The following is a 20,975-nucleotide window of genomic DNA, read 5'->3' as shown; positions in this document are numbered from 1 at the left end:
TGAGCTGACTTAGAGGAATTGAGGAGTCCAGCCCAGATAAAGGGACCAACCACTGGCATGGAGTCAGAGGGGGAGTTGGGCAGACGCTGTGCACACAGAAATGGGGTGGGTAAGTAGCAGATGGGAGCAGAAAGAGATCAGACCAGTAGGTGGGAAGGGATGCTCATAATCTATTTAAAGTTTTTCTAATTTTTCTCATGATTTCTTCTATTTATGTTAATCTACAAATATCTGAGGTTTTTATGGCCATTGATTGTTGATTCCCATTTTGATCAGAACATACTCTGACCGCAGTCACTCAATTTTTGAGATACATTTTATAACCCTTCTTGGGGGAGTATTTTATGTACATTTTGGGGAAAATGTCAATTCTGCAGATGCCTGTGTCTTAGTCTGCTGGAGCTAACAACTGAAATTTATCTTCTCACAGCTCTGGAGGTTTGAAGACTGACATCATGGTATCTGTATGGTCAGGCTGTCATGAGGCCCCTTCCTGAGCCTGCAGATGGCTGTCTTCTCTGTGTGCTCACCTGGTCCTTCCTCCATGCATCTCAGAGAGTCAATGAACCTTGATCTCTCCTTTTCTGACAAGCACAACAGGCTTCCAGGAGTAGGGCCTCACTCCTATGACCTTCTTTACCCTTTAGTACTTCCTTGGAAGCCCCGCATCCAAACATAGTCACATCAGGGGTCATGGCTTCTACATACTAACTTGGAGGGTATGGGAGACACAATTCAATCCACAGCAGTCAGATACAGTGTTCTTTAAATGACAATCAGATCAACTTAGTTCAGTGTCTTTTAAATCTTCTACATGCTTACTGATTGTTTTCTGATGTGTTTCATCAATTACTGATCGAGGACTGTCAACATCCCCAACTACGACTACGAATTTGTATCTTTACCCTTTCATTTTTGTCAGTTTGCTTCCTGTATGCTGGAGCTCAGTTTTAAGGGGCACTACATCTAGGATTTTTTTTTACCCTTCAATCAGCACAAGGGATACATCTTCTTCTTTGGTAATGAGTTAGGTCTAGCATGTCCGTCTGTCTCTTATCAATATAACCACACCAGTACATGCCAATTTTACATTAATTTTCAGTCTACCAGTATGTTCAAGGGGTGTTTTTTGTAAACACTATGCACTTAATTCACTTTTATTCAGTCTGAAAAAAATCTCTGTCTCTAAATTGTAATGTTTAATTCATTTGCTTTTGTCCCCAATTTTTAAAATTGTGGCATAATCCATATAAAACTTACCATCTCAGACATTTTTAAGAGTACAGCTCAATAGTATTAAATATATTCAAAATGTTGCAACAGCTTCATGGTTTTAGTCTGTTCAGGCACTGTAACAAAATGCCTTAAAATGGGCAACCTACAAACAACAGAAATGTATTGCTCATAGTTTTGGAGGCTAAGAAGTCAGTTTAAGATGCCTGCAAATTCAGCATCTGATGCAGGTTCACTTTCTTCTTCACACAGGGCACCTTCTAGTTGTGTTCTCATATAGCAGAAGGGATGAACGAAATCCCTCAGCCCTCTCTTATAAAGCCACTAATCCTATTCATGAGGGCTCCATGCTCATGATCTAATCACTTCCTAAATGACTGGGATTAAACTTAAACCTATAAATGTTTTGAGGGGAGGATACAAAACCCATCAGACCAGAGCTATCACCACCATCCCTAGTTCATTTGCTTTTAATGAAATTACTGGAATAATGGGCTGTTCTTTTTTTAAAAAATTGTTCCTTTGGTTCTTTGTTCCTCCCTCTCCACATTTTTCTCCTGGCTTGAATATTTATGGAATAGCATTTTATCTCCTCTATTGGCCTTTCTGTATTAATTTTTTAGTTGTTGATGTACAGATTAAAGCATAAATCATCTATTGCATTCCACATTCATAGTACATGTTATGTACAAGCTCTTACAACACTAAATTTCCATTTACTTTCCTCCCCGGTGTCTGGAAGTCTTATCTTTTCCTTCTGTAATAGAGATGAATCCTGCAATTGTTGCTATTTTTATTTTGAATAGTTAATACTTTTTATCAGAAATTTAATATACCTACATAGTGATGGAGTTTGAAAAAGTTTTATTTTATCTACTTTTTCTAGTAGTCTTCATTTCTTCTTACAAGTCTGGATTTCCATTTGCTATCATTTCTATCATCCTAAGGAAGTTGTTAGTATTTGCAATAATAAAACATTTCCTGATGAATTGTCTCAGATTTGCAGTCTACAAATACCTGTTTTTACTTTCCATTTTGAAAGTTATTTTCTTGGATAAATGATCTGTTTTAGCACCTTGAATACACCATTTCACTGAATTCTGGTTTCTAACTATTCTGATGAAAGCCTGGTGTAGTTTTTATTATTTCCCTCTAGGTAATGAATCTTTATTTTTATAGCTGCTTTATGATTACTTCATCATTGGCTCTCAGCAATCTGACAATGGTGTATCTATGTAGGATTTTCTTTTTATTTCCTGTCTTGGAAACAACTGAGATTCTTGAATTTGTGGGTTGTCATTTTGTCTTCAAACTGTTCTTTTACCAGGTTCCCTCCCCTTCTCCTTCAGGACTCCTACTACTTGTATGCTAAACACACCATGTGCTCTTGCAGACCTCAGACACTTCTATTTATTTTCATTTCTTTTCTCCTTGTGTTCCAGTTTAGAAAATTCCTACTGATGGAACTTCAAGTTCACTCAGTGACCCTTTCTCCTGCTGTACCCAGTCTCCTATTAAACCATGGAGATTTTATTTCTAACACTATCAGTTTTCATTTCTAGCATTTCCATTTTGTTAGTTTTAAATAGTTCTCATCTTTCTGCACTATTCCCCATCTCTTCATATATGTTGCATACCTTTTTAGCTAGGTTGCTCAACGTACCTGTCCTGGTTATTTTAAAGTCTCTGATAATTCCAGCATGCCAGTCTATTGAGCATTTCCTCTTTGACCATGTGTAATATTTTCTTCCTTCTTTCTAATTTTTGATTGTGAAGTAAATGTATTTTAAAGAAGAGTAGAAATTAAAGTAAATAACAGTTAACCTAGGGAAAGGGGATATCTGCTCTCCTGTCAGGCCTCCACTTTGGAGGGCTGTGTGAATTTGCTGCACTAGAGCATGGTCTGGACCGTGTTGCAGCTTTGGGTTCAACCTTGGGCTTACATGCCTGTGAGAAGGATGAGGATCTTGTATCCAAGACTAAGAAGTCTCTGGACAACTGTTTTAGAGTCTAGGGACAGCTTCTACACCATGGGTCATTTCCTTTAGTTTTACAGCTTGGTGCTGGTGTTTCAGGTGATGGCTGGTACTCTTTTCAATCCTACCTCTACTTTTCTTCCATTCCACTGCCTTTCCTCACCTTTTGATGGCAAATACATTGCACCTGCTGAAGGCCCAGGGGCCTGACAGAGCTGTACCCAGCCCTGACTCCATCTCTGGAGTGCAAGTGGAGTACCCTTGGCAATCTGTGCTGCTTGAAGAGCTGGCCCTCAGCTTTCTGCTGGTCTAGTAGCCACTGCCTTTCACTCACTGAAAGCTCAGAAGAAACGTTTTTAATTTTAGGGATCTCTCCTCAAACACCCAAGCCTGCTGAGGACCTAGAACTTCAGATGAGTTTTATCAGGTCTTCTCCCCTGCACCCAGTCCTTGGCCTATTACCTCTGGCTTAGCCAAAGGACCACAGGAGAGTAGGGAAGGATGCACCCTGACTTTGAGGCTCACTCCTTGGGACTCTTACCCACCTTTCCAAACCATATATTGTCATTGATTTTTTTAAAGGTTTGGTTGGTTTTGCTTTATTCTTTCCACGGCAAATTCTTTCTGCTGCTTCTCTGGCACAAGCCAAATCATATATGGGTCTCCTTTTCACCAGGAAGAACTACTTCACTTACATCTGTTTGAATCTTCAGCTACCTAATGGATCTTATATACTATGCTGTGTAGTAACCATGCCTGGGTTGGAACAATGGTATCTTTCATTTCTGTAATCCAATCAAAAAATGGAATATATATATATATTTTTTTTTTCTAAAATCAGAGTTGTTTCTGTGGTTGGTATTAGGCGTTTTGACTGTTTTAGAAACTATTAACAGAAGTTGTTGCAGGTAACCGATTATCAGGGAAATGGGGATGTCTGAAATGGATTACTTGGCTCGGTATAGACCAAAGGCAGTAAAAATCCAGCTCATTGGATGGGGGACTCTACCAGTCAATGCCTTCTACTGGTGACAGAACTAATGTGATGACTTTCATGGGCATCAGTCAATGATAGCTTGACTGACTGGATTTGCAGTGTTTTACTGGAACAGTTATGCCCATTTGTTTATAGATTGTCTGTTTCTGCTTTGAGCTGAGTAGGTATGAGAAGACTGCATGGACAATAGGCCTGAACATCTTATACTCTGATCCTTTAGGAAAAAGTGTCCACTGAGGGCTTCAGTATAGGGGATGCTTAAGTCACAGAACAGTGTGACAGCACATAAACTGTGAATTAGCAAGGCTGTATCTACTGCTGCTGCTGAACTTAAAAGAATATACAACAAGCTCAGATTCTTGTTTTTTGGTTCAAGGCATAGAATCCAGAAACTTTCCATGACTGTGATAAAGAGCAATTTGTTTACTGTGACAAGAGTGAGATGACAAAAACAAAGCAAGCATGTGAAGCTAGTGGAATTGCATCAGTTGGACACAACATCATTGTATACCAGGGCCCTAAACTCTTCCTATGGTTAGTTCAACATTCCCGAAGGCACAGATGGAAAGACATACTTAGCAAGTGACAGATCCAACCAACACTGGTAATCACTACCAGTGTCTAGCAAATTCAGACATTCAAAAGTGTAGATAAATGAATGTTGAATGTTATTCTTTTCTCTTCTTTTATCCCCCAAATTTACAAAGTCTGTTCATAGCAGCGTATCTTGTCTTAAATTAACAGAATACCAATGATGGAACTGGAGGAGGAGGAGACACTGCCTAGAAAATCCTGGACTTGGAACTAATTACAGTAACTCCAGAAACCTTGGATTGTTTCTCTTTTGGACAGTTAAGTTCATAAAAGCTGCATTATGACTTTTTTGGGGGGTATGGGGTGGGGAGATGGGTAAGAAAGGGAGTATGTATTGATGTTGGGCAGCTAAAGAGATGGTTAAAGGAATCATTAGGAATCCTTTTTTGGTCAACAAGAATCTGACTCTTTTTCTGTATTTAGGAACTTTTCCATTTTGCTCCCTAAGTGAAAGCTAGGTTGGGGTAGATAAGCAAACCATAGCAGGAAGAAATGGGAGAGGGCTCACATTCCACAGTGAGGGTGTCTGAACAAGTTGGAGGTACAGGGGAAGCCGTGCAAGTAGAGGCAGTCTTGGGGCCAGAAGCCAGCTCAGTCGTGCAGACCTGAAAGTGTGGTGTCCCTTTCTCATAAGGACACAGTGGCAAGCTGCTCCTGGCTGCTCAGCCCTGAAATAGGCCCTAGAGCTCCCTTCGTGATTTGGAGAGCATACCCATGGCTGTCTACTAATTCTTTTTTATTTAAATTGCTAGGGGAGGTTTCTATTGCTTACAAATGAGAATGCTAACTGATACACTGGGTAACTGAGGTTCTATAATTTCAAATATCAGTTTTCATTATCTGGAACAACATAGATCAGTAGAAGAAGATGTAAAAGTTTCAACTGAATGTGACAAATTCTCTGGAGCTTACAAAACCCTGATAGCACCTTATTTATTTTGTGCCCCTCATCTAAGAGCAGTGTAGGAGAAAACTAGTGAACTGAGCTCAGGGAAACAGACGTCTTATTGTAACTACTGGCTCTGAGAGCTTCTTAAGATTGATATCTTTCTAAGACTACCATTTTGTTTCTACTATCCCCAGGATGGTTGGATTTCTCTTTGGTTGTGTGAGTTTCAAGATTTAAGATTGACTAGAACTGGTACAATTGATTTAGTTCCATGAAATTATTTATCGTAAAGCTCTCATCGTAAATTAATCATTATTTTTCTGTATAACAAATATCAAAGTTTCTACTTTCTTGTTAGATATAACTAAGCTCTCTTTTGGAAAATGGAAGACCTCATTTTTTCTTTCCCTTCCTCTGCTGGAAAGAGTATGTCAATTTTTCTGTTACATGTCTAATGCAGCCAAAGACTTTCTAGCTTTAAAGATTAATTGTGGCTGTGGGGAATGCCTTTTCCAACAGAGGTTAGTAACAAGTGACACTATTTAATAGTACTAAGGAAAATTTTATGTTAAAGTTAATTAGACCCAGAAGTCAAAATTTGATCTTTCCAATGTCCATTTTAATCATAAGTTCAACAAATTGAAATTAAGTCATGTTATTGCTAAAGAGTCTATGAGATGTCATTCCTAAAAATAATAAATGGCTCATATGTCTAGATTTCTTTCTGATTTTACTTCATAGCTTTGACAATTAGAAAAGTTCACTTAACTTCTTTGGGTTTTACTTTCTCTCCTCTTAACATGAAATGACAAAACTTCACCCTTCATGAATATCAGAGAACTAACTAGATGCTGTCTGTATCAAAGGGCAAATGCACTGGTTAAAGAATATATTGGGTTTTTGTTTGTTAGCTTGCTTTTAAGTGTGAATGTCCTTTTTCTGGACTAGGCTGGGCTCCCTGTTTGGATGCCTGAGAAGCGGTAAACCCATGATTATCACTTGCAAGGAAGACTGACAAATGACAACGTGGCTTTTATTTGGTGAAGAAAGTTCGAGATGAGTTCATTTCAGAGAACATCAGGAGTGCCATATACTTTTTACAAAGGACACTAGACTCTCATCAAGTAAGTATTCATTTCACTGATCGAATGTGACTTGTATGCCTAAGATTGGTGGTTAAAGGAATCCGATTTCAGTACTCTGTGAACCATACTCAAACCCAGAAGTGACTGCAGGAGCATGAGCGAGAGTGCTGGGCTCCGAGGAATGTCCTTAGTGAAACTGTGCTCTCTAACATGGCTGCTTGTGGAGTGGAAGAGACAGACACTGATATAAGCAATTCTATGACAAGGGAGAGGATGGAGAGGCATAGGACTCAGAGGAAGGAAGATCCTTATAGCCAGGGGTGGGGGGCTCTGAAAAGGCTTTGGGGGGAACAGAAGGGAGACACTGCCTCTGCCACATGAGGATGCTAGAAAGTCCATTTCCAGCAGAGAGCAGCATGAGCCAGGGTGCCAGGAAGCAAAGGCATGGCTGGTTACGTGACAGAAAAAGTGGGTTAGCATGGGACTCTCAAAGTGAAAAGAGGCACTTGAGGCTGAATGGGGAAAGGAGCAGCGTGCCACTGGCGGAAACAAACTCCTAATTTATCTATAACAGTGTTCAGTCAGTACTGGTAAAACTGCATACAATTTCTCTCTGGAGGATTAAAAGCTGCACATTAGCACTCTCAAGGTCTTTATGTTTTGCAGTAAAACAAGAAAGCTTATGAGCTGCAGAGCAGCTTCCCCAAAGGCCAGGCTGCCCTTTAGAAAGCAGCACCGTAATTCTACAGAACATTGTCCAAAGAACACACTTTGCCTGCCCTGAGACACGCGGATGAGACTGTTTCCACTTGAGAGAGAAACTCTCTTCTTGTTCTACGTGGGAGTCTCTACTGAATGCTCACAGTCACGTGGGAGGTCTACTGGATGTGGATGGCCAACAGTGTGATGGAGAAATCCACACTGTCAGAAACAGGCATCCCTGAAAACAGAGTCCCACTGATTCATGTGTATTGGTGATTCTGGTCCTCCACAGGGAAAACTACGCATTTTCTGGTGCCTTTAAATATTTAGACAGAGAGTTTGAAACTTAGAAAATGCATTAGTTTTTTACTTATAATTTTATATATCAAGAGATAAGTGGTAACTATCTCTGGGAAGATGGATTTATGTGCATTAATTACTTCTTTATCAGCTACTTTGTATTTCCTGATTTTGTTTTCTAAAATAAATATTCTTTTGGTTAAAAAAGAAACCAAGTTATCTAAAACTCAAATACTTCAGGCAATTTTCCTTACTCCTTATTTCACATTTATTCTGTGTCAGGCTCTATAGAAATAGGAGGAACTAGAGAGAGGGCATTTCTGCCATCTAGACCTTGACTTACATCTGCTCTGCTTCCTCAATAGCAATGTCCTATGTTTTTTAACTTTTGCAAAAGTTAATAAAAAATAAATGTTCCCAGGGAGCAGCCTGCGTCAGATGTGTGTACTGCCTGTTGCCTTCGCCTGCATCTTTGCAGCTCTGTCACTCTGCATGTGGCACCTGCTGCAGTGACAACGCAGGGACTCCTGTGGTCATCCACCAAAAACTGCTGCCCTGACCATGCCACCTGTTTCCCCTTTACCCTTCTCAGTAAGCATGTTACAGTCCATACATTTACTGTCCGTGTCACTGAGAAATGGGTGGCAAGAGCCAAGAACTCTGCCTAAGTTTGTTCGCGGTAAGTCTCACCTAGGCTGACAGGAGGCTGACGTGGCTGGCTGGCTGACCCTTCTGAGCTGCATGAGCATCGGTGTGCATGTGACTTACATGCAGTTATCTTTCAGAAAGCTTCTTAATTATGAAGCAGATCTGCTCCCAATGCCACAGTAAGGATGCTAGCCACTTCCCTCTGTATGAATGTATTTCATGTAGCTAATTTATCTCTACTACCAGACACTCTGATATTCCCAACTTAACACTAACCATTTGGAAAAGGTGCCTGAAAATTAGTTGAGGATAAAGAAAAGTAGAAAAAAAGCAGAAAATACATAAAAATGTCAAGAGATACTGATGAGATTGCAAAATAAGACTGTGATCCCTGCTAGCAATATTAACTTCTGGCTTAGTGGTCACATTGATAGGATTCTTTCTGTAAAAGAATATGTTGCTGTCTCTAATTAAGAATTCAGAACTTTATTAAATATCTGCCAGGGATCAGCTATTGAGGATGCAGTCTTGATGGAGCTCACACTTTCTATGGCAAAGACCTACACACATACTTCATTCTTCTTTTTTATGGTACTGGGGTTTGTAATAGTATGTATAGTTGTAATAGTATGTCACAACTAATGCATGCTAATAAAGTGTTTTTTAAAAAAATAAAAGAACTGGTGGTGAGATAAACTCAGTTCTTTAGACTGCCTCTTAGAATGGGAACTACTTCAACCACAGAGATGAGGTTTAGTAGTAGTTTAGTAGTGCGTAATGTGTTAAAAATAGAGCTAATTCAAAAAGAAGGAAGAGAGAAGAACTGAGAATTAAAAAAAATCTTTCAGTAACTATTTTTCTGCTGTGATCTCCTCAAAGGCTATTGGCATGCATGTATGTGTCTGTTCTCTCTAATAATGACTGAGTCCAAACACCAAAAATGGGCCAAATAGAAGTAGAGCAAGAACGTTCTGAGGGTCACCCAAGTCACAGTCTAGAGAAGTCACCTTTGGGAAGGGACAGGGGTGGTCAGGGAGCTGGTGGGTTGGTGCTGATCAACTGTCTGTCTTGCAACCTCTGCTGTGAGGAGTTTTTATTCTGCTAGGTGTGTGCAAGGAAAAAGCTGCTCTCTGCAGAGGGTGCTCCTCCTTGCCTTTCGACAATCTTAATCTGGCATAATGACACCCCCCCCCCACCTAGAAAGGTGTTAGTTCAAAAAAAAAAAAAAAAAGAACAGAAATAGTAAAGATGGTTAAGAAGTGGATTGATGAAGAGAAAGAAAAAAAAGACAAGCTTTCTTTTCTATGGTTACTGCACAGCTACCTTTTGAGAGCTGCCTCACTCATCCTTATTGCACAGAAATACTGCTTTGCTATTTCTTTTGCCATTACAGTAAATACCCCAATCTGCTTAACAAATGAAATTCTCTCTCTAGAAACTACTGTCTACATGCATGAGACTAAGTAGATGTTTTTCTAGCAAATAATCTTTTACAAAGTCTGAGAGATGAAGTCTGGGCAAAGTGCTACTCCTGTTACAAAGTTAAAATGTCCCAGGACAAAACAGCTAGTTATGAATAACGGATACAAATGTAGACTCCAATTAAAAAAGAAGAAACAAGTGTGCACCAATCATATACATCTGACTAAAAGGAATGCTTCTAAATCTAAGCATTAGCCAAGGAAAATACGTTGAGCAGGTCTGCACCCGATACCTGTCATTTAAAGTACTTGCTCTGGACTCAGCACTGACTGCTTCTGATAAAACTCACCTGCAAGCAAATTGCCAGGTTCACTCTACAGCCAAATGAGGTGCTGACAGCCCGTGGGTGGAGGCCCAGGTCTTTAAACAGCTTTGAGAAAGACTGTGTGAGGGCGATTCGGGGACGTTCTTCTGCAACAACCACACAGGTCCTTACTCGGGACAAATCCAGTCCTCGTGCCTACAAATAAGGACAGTGATACTAAGTCAGCCTGCAATGTGCTCACTGTGGGTAACCTGGATACCCTTCATCCAGAACCCCATAGGAACAATGGACAACTCAACAGGACTCTTCATTTCTAGAGCTATCCACAACCACGTCATTAACTAAGCCATTCCAGGATGCTGGTTAAAAACTGCCACAGATATTCAAAATATGAAAGCTAATACTGCAAACATATGTCAAACAATAGCAGGGCTTATGTTGAGCAAAAGCAACTCCCTGCACAGAAAGACAGTATTTTGGAAAGGAGAAGCATGTGTGTTCATTCTTACAAGCCCTGACAAATAAGAACGAACACCACTGAGAAACAAGAAGACCTACGTGTTTAAGTATAGAAATGCAAAACTAAAACGTTTAGACAACTTCATAATGGCGGCTCTCCACTTACATCCCATGAGACTTAAAAGGCCACCTGTAAATAAACTCAGTATCGAGTTCACCTCAGCTTCTATGGTAGGAATCATTGAGCACTTCTCAGTTTCGGCACTGAAGGCAGTCAGCTGAGCAAAGCAGTGAGAACCACAGGAGGAAATCAATGAACTGAGAGCCAACACTCTCAGTGGTGAAAGGTGGAGCCGAGCAGAGCATGAATAGGTGAGTGATGGACGTGCCCCTGAGTGTGGCGGCCAGTGAACAGTGGTATCTTATGTGGAACCACAGCTGTAGGGGACGATCTAAATCAAACCATCAGGTCCCTCAAGCATTCTTCCAAGTATTTTCAGTAGAGATGACTGGCCAGGATCCTGAATGAGGAAGAGACACAATTCTGATGTGTGTGTGTGTGTGTGTGTGTGTGTCTTAAATTGTGGGGCTAGGGACTGATTCAAGACCTTATGAATGCTAAGCCTGTGCACCACCACGGAGCCACACCCCTGCCCTCAAGATAATCTTGACATCAAAATTTGATATCTAGTGTGATTGCACACATAGTTACACAGAAAAAACTTGAATACGGGCAATTCCAATTATGTATTTATCTGTGTGAATGACAGACAGTGCAGCATGGGCTCTGCGACAGACTCTGGAGCTCCAAGTTTATCAAGTGTAGGAAGATATGGAAAGGTTGCACAGTTTCCTTGAACTTAAGCTTCTCATCTTTAAAATGGAGACTATAATGGTTTCCATTTCACAAACCTCCGGTAAGGATCAGAGGAATATGTAAGTGCGTAGATGATGAAATGTATTTGATCATTTTGTAATGCATTACGGATGCACATGGGTCATGATTATGCTCCACAGTTCTTCCCCACCCATGGAAAGACACAACTTCAAATAATTACACACTCACTTATATAGTGTAATATCAAGCACATGTAGTTTGTTTCCTTGTTCTACCATAATGCATTACGCCTGAATAGGAAAATCAGAGATGGACAAGCCACTTCACTATTTAGATATGCATATTCACACACAAACACAACCACAATTTGGATAGACACAAAGGCATACAAACTACTAAAACAGTAGTTGAAATATAACCAAAAGAGGCCATGACTTATCCCCTCCCTGTTACCTGGAACTAAGGACTACTTAATTTGCCATGAAAATATGTTTATCAGGATGTCCTTGGTTTAAATGGAGAGATATTATTCTATTGAAAAAAAACCACTGTTCACTTAATTATTAAATGAATTCTTGTTAGAGTCTAGACCTTCAAACTAGTGTCTTCCAGGAAAATAAAGATGAATGCTACTTAAATATCAATATCAAACAGTTAAGTTCAGTGAAAAACTTACTCACAAAGAGACAACTTAGGATCTTTCAAGTAGACTTAGTGGAATTTAAGACAATAAAGTATTTTATACTCTTGCTCATTACTACTTGAGGCAGTGGGGAACTATTCATGGTACAAAACAAAAAACAAAACCCTTTTCACCCAAAGCAATGTGTAAGTCTTAGGGGGCAGATCACATCTTGGTTCATTTGAGGGACCCTCCTGTCTTGACCTCACCCATTGGGCACAGAGTGCCCTGTGGGCTCAGGAGCACTGTGGACAGGAGCTGCATTGCTTACCTTGAGGGATTCTGTTTGTGAGCCCAGCCCCTTGGTACAAAGCTCCATCACCGAGTAGGAACAGAATGTGTCCCGGACCTTATACTGACTCACAGCCAGAAGCCACAGGGCAGGGTTGGTCTCCAGCTCGGAAGGTGGGATGAGAATGGACTGGTGCCCGGAGTACACACTGCAGGGACAGAAAAGGCCATCAGGGTATGGTGCTCACTAAGGAGAAGGAATTTAGAGCAGCATTCACCTCTGAGAAATGGGGCGACTTCCAACAAGCCCCTTTTTCCATGCAGAAGACAGGGATTGTAAAACCAACTCCAGGAAGGGAAATCATGTTTTTGAAGACATACTGAAAGGGACAAAAGAACTACAGTAAGTAATTACCATTTTGAACACTCATTTAAAACGTCTGAAGGCTGACGCTGTTAGGTTTCTCTCAGCACTGCTATGTTAATAAACATGACTCTCTTTCATAGCAGAAAACACAGATACCACATTTTGGTAAAAAGTCTGGAGTTGGCAAACCATAGGTGCTGTCTGTTTTAGTAAACACACTTTTTCTGGAACAAAGCCATCACTCATTTGTTTAAACAATGTCTCCAGCAGCTTTGAGCTAAGGTTTGGGATACAGACCACAGAGCCTAAAATTTTGCCAAGTGTCCATTTAAGAGAAATGTATGCCTACTGCTGGTTTACAAAATCTTCATGCAGAGCAAAAGAAAGAGAATTACGGCAATTAAAAGAAGTCACTCAGTCCTGTTAAGTTTTGTTTGTACTATAAAATAGTCTACACAAATCACCCATGAGAAGAACTGGGAAATTAGTCATTCTTTAATTTTAGCTTCATATGAAATAGCACATTTAGAGAAATGAGGGAAAATTACACTTATTTTAATTTGTTTGATGGGGTGTTGATTTTAAACAATAAAGTATTTTCCAAAACCAAAAGTGCTTTTTTAATGTTTTTTATTACTATAACAAATATTAGTAAATACTATTAGTTATAATAAGTATCCCAGATAAGTAATGTAAAACATAAATAAAAGGTATTTTCTAGCTATAGAAGACAGCTAGATTATAGTATATTAAAAACCATTTGTTTAATGTGGGTGATCTCACTTAAACTTTTTCAGAATCACTTGTAAGAGGATCCAACTGGTTAAACAAATGCAAGGGAATTAAGTGTGTCCCCAAATCTACTTCAGACAGGACCCTTCTCATGGAACACCACTCTTCACAGAATGTGACAAAGGACATCGTGGAACATTTTCTTTGTTTTTCTATTCCAAAACTTCATTTATTTTTGTAAACAGGAAATATAGCAAAGATTGGCCTGGCCTGTGGCCTTTTCCAAGCACTGAATCATTTGAGAACTGGGAGGTTAGGCTCATAATAGCAGGAACATCAGGCTTTAAATTAGTATTCTGCTATTAATTTCCTACTTTGGTTTTTGCTTTAAAAAATTCTGTCCTGGTAAAACATACAATTTTTCACTTTAACAATTTCTCAATATATACTCCAGTGACATTAATTATATTTACAATGGTGTGTATCCATTACCTTATCTATATCTATTACTTTTTCTTCACCTCAAACTGAAACTTTGTTCCATTAAGCAAACTCCTATTCTTTCCTCCCACAGGCCCTGGTGTCTGCTAATTGACTTTGTTAATTTGCTCATTCCAGATCCCTCACACAGGGAGAGTGATACAGTTTGTCTTCTCTGTGGCTTATTTCACTTCATCCACATTGAAGCATGTGACAGATTTTCCTTCCCTTTATATATAATTGGATGTGTATAACCACATTTTGTTTAACCACTCCTCCAGTGGACAGTACTTTATTGGTTTCTACCTTTTGGATACTGTGACTAATGCTGAAATGAACAGTGTTATACCAGTATCTGTCTGAGTCCCTGTTTTCAATTCTTTTGGACTTATACCTAGGAATATAATTGCTGGATTATATGGTAATTCTGTGTTTAGCTTTTTGGGGAATCCTCAAACCAAATTCTAGAGCAGCTGCACTATATTACATTCATATTAGCAAAGTACAAAATTCTGATTTCTCCACATCCTCACCAGCACTTGCTATTTCCTGGTTTTTTAAAATTTATACAGCTATGGTAGCAGGTATGAAAGGTTATTTCATATGCTTTTCATTTGCTTTCCCTGTGGAAATGTACAAGTTATTTTTATTATATCATAATCAGTAAAATCCCATTTCAATAATTATAACATCCAAAATTCTTACAAATTTTTACAAATTTGTCCTTGGGAAATTAATTTAGGTCATTAAAAGTGACTTCACATTAAGGCTAATCAGCAGAGTTCAAATAACATTATAGAAATACATGTGAACAAAGCAGAGTTACACACTATCCAAAAAACTACTAATTACAAGTTAACTTTCTATGAAACAAAATTTCTCTATGAAGTTAGTCTTGCTCTTGAAGTCTGTGAACTCAAACTTTTATGGTATGTTCTTTCACCCAGAACTAAGGTTCTTTGTGCTCATTTCGCTCTCGTTCTAAAAGCCGGCACAAGATGACCTCTGCAATGTTTCCTATGCTTGCTTTATTCTGAAGCATACCACATGATTTCTCAAATAACCATCCAGGATACACCTTAGGGTCTGAAAGCAAATCACACGTCTCTAGCAAGAGACTTCTTAAGGGGGACATCTGTGCCTCGCCCTCACATCCACATGCAGGGATGTGTGCACCATCTTTAGAGATTTGCCCACCACAGCGAAGACAGACACACAGCTCTCCCATCCCTTCCTGAGACCCATTAGGTCTCATCCCAGCCTCTTCCCAAGAGAGGGGCAGCCTCTCTCATAGTGCTCACAAGCAGAAGGAGTTATCCATTTGGACTGATTTCACTGAAGCTTCATGTTTCATTGGGCGACTTGTAGGCCAGTGTTCCTCAGTCTTGCTTACTGGCACTTACAGCACAGCACCACAGAGTCAGCCTAAGCTCTTTTAATAGGGGTGACTTTGGATTGGATGCTTCCTTATTAGCTAATGTGTTGCCTCCAATTAGAAGTCTCAAGGCAGCACTGAGTAGGAATAGAAAGAAATGGAAAAGTTGCCTCGGCTGTATGGGTATTAAAAACAATCTCAGGGCCAAACATGGGGTCATATGCCAGGGAACAGCCCAAGATATAACAAGGCTGCACATCACGTATCCTATACATCATGATTACTTGCCAGGAGACATTATATGCCTTTGCATTCTGGGAAGCAAAGGAACACAGTGTCTCTGTGAACATCAAGTGTTATTCCACACATTCATGAATCAGGTTGACAGTACTACCTTAATGAGATGTTCTTATACTTTTTTCTTTTTGAAATACAGCTGAAACTTAAGCAGCTACTCTTTCATAGTAAGGACAAACATCTTCATTGCCACTGAACATGCTAAAGGTATCTGAGCCCACTGTCTTCGGGAATAAAAGCTTATGGTGATTTCTCCCTTGATTTTTCCAATCTTATCATTTCCCTATTGTTCTCAAAATTTTACCTTGCAAACCCTGTCATAAAAAGACTCAAAATGAAGGAAGTTAAATACAAATAACCCATTTGCAGCATTCACAACAATATACAACAGCATTACTATTTGCTTGAATAGAACTGTTAGCACCCAAGAGGGTTAGGCTGGTAATATGAATTCAGGGCCAGAAAAGTTTGTGAAAATTAAATATAGTTTCGCCTCTATCCTTACATCCTGAACAAGTGAAAAGGGAAAGTTAATTGATCCTTACAACAGAAGATAAACAGAAAACCTGACTCATGAATTTTCTATTTGCCTTTCCTTGCTCAGTTCAACAAGTGCTGACTAACTGTTGCACTTATTAGCTAATTCTGATTTTTTGGCACTGATGATACACATCCCTATGGACAAATCTACTAAAGAGCAGGATACCTGGTCTTAAGAAATGATTTTCTAAGAATTCCTGGAACTTGGGCTATTCTAATTTAGATTTTAATTTTAAAATGAACACATTACCTGGGGGGGGGTGGTAGAGGTGGGAGGGGGAGGATGTGGAGACAGAGTGTAGGAGGGTGAATATTTATACAGTGTACACATGTATGTAAATGGAAAAATGGGATCTGTTGAAACTACTCTAGGAATGGGGGAGGGGAGATAAAGGAGAATGGTGGTGGGGTGAATTCAAGTATGATATATTTGGTATATTGTAAGAACTTTTGGAAGTGCCACAATGTACCCCCCACCCAGCACAATAAAAAAAGAAAAAAACATAAAAAATTAAAATGATCAAGTTGATCAAAAAGATATTTTTGCACATAATCTAAATGTCCACATGAGTAAACTTGCACAGACGTGTCATTACCACCCAGGTGCTACTGTCTAACAGCCATCACCCTAAAGTAGGCTCTGTGTCCATTTGTGGCAAAGTCATTTCCAACTCTAACTTTAAAATCATCATTCTACTTTCTATCTCTACAAATATGCCTTTCCTACATATTTCGTGTGATATAACCATGTTACATATACACGGCCTTTTGATTCTGTCTTCTTTAACTGAGTGCAATGATTTGAAGGTCATCTACACCGTATTCCACTGTCCAGCTATGTCAAATCTTGTCCATTCGCCCATTTGGGTTGTTTCCTTCCCCTCCCCACTTACTGGTTTTGACTGAGCCTCTTGTGAACAATTCTATGAAGTTCTTGTGCAAACATGTGTTCCTATCTCTTAGATACATAGGAATGGAACTGCTGGGTCACATGGTATACTTACGCTTAATATTTAAATTGGGCCAAACTGTGGTTTCCCCATTTTATGTTCCTATCAACAATGTGCAAAAAAATCCAGCTTTTCCACAATAGTGGCTAGTTATGCTTTGTAGCATAAGTATGAAATAAGAAAAAAATGAGTTCTCCAACTCTATTCTTTTCTGACTTTTTTGGTTTATGTCTGCTCTAGTGGGTGTGAAGTGTATCTTACTGTGGTTTTAATTTGTATTTCCCTAATTAATGCTAGACATCTTCTTATGTACTTATTGACTGGCTGCTAGGTGTTTTTTAGGGGAGATAGTCAGGTATGTCACTTGTCTTACTTCCAAGTTTTAAGAGTTCATCACATAGCTGGCTAAACATTGTACCAGACATATGATTTGTGATGTAGCTTGGCTTTTCATCTTCTTAGTCATATCTTCTGATATACTAAGGCTTTTAATTTTGTTGAGGTCCAGTTTATCAATATCTCCTTTATGTATTATGTCTTTGGTGAAGTATCTAAGAATTTTCTGTTTAATTCAAGACTGTGAAGATTTAATCCCGTGTTTTCTTCTAAAATTTTTATAATTTTTGCTTTTATCTTAAGAGTTCTGATCCACTTGAATTAATTTAGGCATATGATGTAAAGTGAAAGTTTATCTGTTTTCCTGTGTTTTTTCAATTTTCCAAGAATCATTTGTTAAAAAGGCTATCTTTTCCCCCATTTAATTGCTTTGGTACCTTTGGTTAAAAAACCAAACCAAACCAAACAAAATAAAAAACCAACTGATGATAAATACAAGGGTTTATTTCTGGACTCTTCATTCTGTTTTGCTAATACCTCTCTCTTTGCGTCCATTTATCTCGATACCAGCACCACATCATCTTGGTTACTGTGGCTTTGTGGTAATGTTTGAAGACAGGAAGTGGCAGTCTGAGTACTCCAGCCTTGTTATTTCCAAACCATTCTGGCTATGCTGGGTCTTCGGTATTCTTTTTACAATTATCTTGTTAATATTTGCAAAAAAATTTTTGCTGAGGCTTTGACAGGGATTACATTGCATCTGTAGACTAACTTGGGGAGAACTGATAATCTTAATAACATTAAATCTTCTAATCCATGAATATGTGCTACCTGATATATATATTTTTTCAGTAGGGATCAAACCCAGGGCCTTGCTCATACTATGCAAGTGCTCCACCACTAGGCTAAATCACTGAGCCTTTGATGATACCTTTTTTTAATTTTTATTTTTTTTGGCAATACTGGAGTTTGAACTCAGGGCCTACACCTTGAGCCACTCTACCAGCCCAATCCCCTTTTGTGATTTTTTTTTTTTTTTTTTTGAGATAGGGGCTCGAGAACTATTTGCCTCGGCTGGCTTCAAACCACAATCCTCCTGATCTCTGCCTCCTAAGTAGCTAGGAATACTGGTGTGAGCCTTTGCTGCCCACCTGATGATATACTTGTTAAAAATACATATGATTTAGAAAGTGTTTTGAAACAATTCCATTATGTCAATGCTTCTCAGATAAAAAAATCTATTTTGATTGAAGGTAGCTTTAGGATGAATATAAAAAACAACGTACATTATTTTTTACTTTCAAACAACCACAAAACAAAAGACAAGATGGCAGTACAGACGAAATAACCTTTTTTGCTCTTGAATTGTTTGATGGTGAGTCACCAACTGGATGTCCCATCAACCCCAAATACTTGAGGGAGTATTTCCAACAAACAAGTGTATTTTCCTCCATAAACCAACTAAGCCATCAAAATGTGAAAATGGATACACTTCTTCCATCCCAGTTCAGACCTTATTCAAGTTTCGCCAGCTACATCTGCGAAGATTACAGGCACTCAGGAGGTGTGCCCTGGGCTTTGGTGTCTGATGTTTCCCCATGAGGAGATCCAGTTGAGCATCCCTGGCAGTGTCACAGTAGGAGGGAAACCATTCTCCCCATCCAGCCAAAGGGTGGTTCAGGACTTCACCCACCACTGTTGTCGCCACCATTCTGACCACTCTGCTCCAGCTTCTCCACTGTGAAGTTTCCCTTCGTAATTAATAATTATTTTGTGGATGGCTACTTTACAAATCCTTGCTCCTCATCAGGATTTCAATTGCTCATCTATTTATAGCTGAAAAGCTGGATAACTTCTTCTTCGATTCAAAATGGTTCAATAAGTGGTAACTGTTAGTTTGATGCATAGCTTGTTCCCAACTGGCTCTCTTTAAATAGGCTCTTCTGTTTCACATGGCCCTAGTATTAGAGCATTTCCTTACTTTCTAGTTCAAAATACATTTCAGGGTCATTTTGTACATCTTGTCCCAGCCCTGAAAGTTAGCTACTTACTGAAGGAGCCCAAGTCCATTTTAGAGGAAAAGAGTGTTTAGTAGCCATGATACAGTTGCTATGTGGACTCACTGCTTCTGGGGTGTGGCTGCTCCCAGCTCCTTTCATGCACAGAACTAGGGAATGTATGGAGATGTATTAATTTCAACCATCATACGTACAGAGCACATTTACATCTGTATTTCTAAATGTATCAATGTATGCTGAAAAGCCTATGTTCTCACAAATATACCTAATTCCAACCCAACATCTCAGAGTTAAGAGTACATTGTGTTTCTAATGCTCTTTGCCAACACAAAGGAATCCTGCACCATTATTCCTCTGCAGAAAGCAATCTCCCTCCACTGCTGCTTCCTCCCCTTGCCTAGCTCCTACACCCCAGGCTGGCCACATTTCTGTGTGATGGTCTTCTCCTGCCTGGGCCCTCATATCCACAGTGAGCTGTTACACCACTTTGATGCCCACCCCCATGCCCTCCCTGTACACTTCCCAGCACAGTCTCCAGAGTGAACCCACCTTAAATTTTACACCCTCAGTGTCTTCTGCCTCGCCCTACTATCAGACCTGCTGACATGCATGAGACTTTCATATTAGTGGTTGTGCACATAAGACCCAAGGCTATTTGTTTTGTTTTGTATAAAGCAAGCTCTATGGAATCTGTTTGTACAGTATTTTAGAAAATGAAGAGGTTTACAGCCATTCTGTGTTTGTTTTTTTGTCACAGGGGCAGTCAACAGAACACTGTGATTTTGAAGTTTCTGAATGAATTTGTAGGGAAGACGTTTGGTCAGTAAAGGATAACTCCTTAAAGACCTCATTGCAACTAGTGAGTCGCATTGAGAACAGACTTTTCCTTCAACAAGCTCTTTCTCTGCGTTTTGTGGGGCATGAAGCTGGGTAAGCCTCAGAGCAACAAGTCTCCCATTTGCTGGCTTTGCTTTACTAGTCCCTCCTTTGCCAAATGAATGCAGGCCTCCTATGGAGGTGGACAGTCAAAGCAAGCTCTGCCTCCTGCTCAGTTGGCACTGATGTCTACAGGCATTTTTTCCCAAGGGGAAAAAAATTACAATACTACTCCACTTAGACTGACACCAAAAAGTCATTAACTATTTCATTTATGCAATTCTACTTGCGTTCTCAAAAAGTTTAATTGTCCTAATTAGAATGCCAGTGTTTTAAAAAATACAAGATTAGACTTTAGTACAAGTTAATACTATTAAATATTACAAAGCATTAAAACTAATTGTTCTAGAAGAGTGTTTAAAGACATCAGAAAATATCCATTACAGACCATTAAGAAAAAGACAAAATTATAAACAATTAGCTATTATAGCATCTCAATCTTACAAATATGTTAATGTACATTTATTTATAAAATACAAGCATAAAGATTTATGGGTAAAATCATCTCATGTTGTGTTTCATTTAAAATGCTTCATTTAAAAAGTGGGGGGGAGGGAAGAGGG

At 39.2% G+C, this 20,975-nt stretch overlaps 1 protein-coding gene across 8 annotated transcripts in view; it reads right to left on the bottom strand.

Moving 5' to 3' along the window:
• The window catches only part of Dip2c (disco interacting protein 2 homolog C), a 386,747-nt gene that overhangs the window by 26,381 nt on the left and 339,391 nt on the right, over nt 1-20,975 (bottom strand). For all 8 annotated transcript variants that reach the window (XM_020160915.2, XM_020160916.2, XM_020160917.2 and 5 more), the window contains 2 exons: nt 12,422-12,590; nt 10,196-10,366 (listed from right to left, as the gene is read on the bottom strand). In XM_020160915.2, coding sequence (XP_020016504.1) covers nt 10,196-10,366; nt 12,422-12,590 — 340 coding nt within the window. The remainder of the gene's footprint in view (nt 1-10,195; nt 10,367-12,421; nt 12,591-20,975) is intronic.

Source organism: Castor canadensis, chromosome 15, assembly GCF_047511655.1.
Source record: "Castor canadensis chromosome 15, mCasCan1.hap1v2, whole genome shotgun sequence".
In the NCBI taxonomy this organism is placed as follows: Eukaryota; Metazoa; Chordata; class Mammalia; order Rodentia; family Castoridae; genus Castor; species Castor canadensis.
This window is presented reverse-complemented; position numbering and strand designations above follow the sequence as displayed.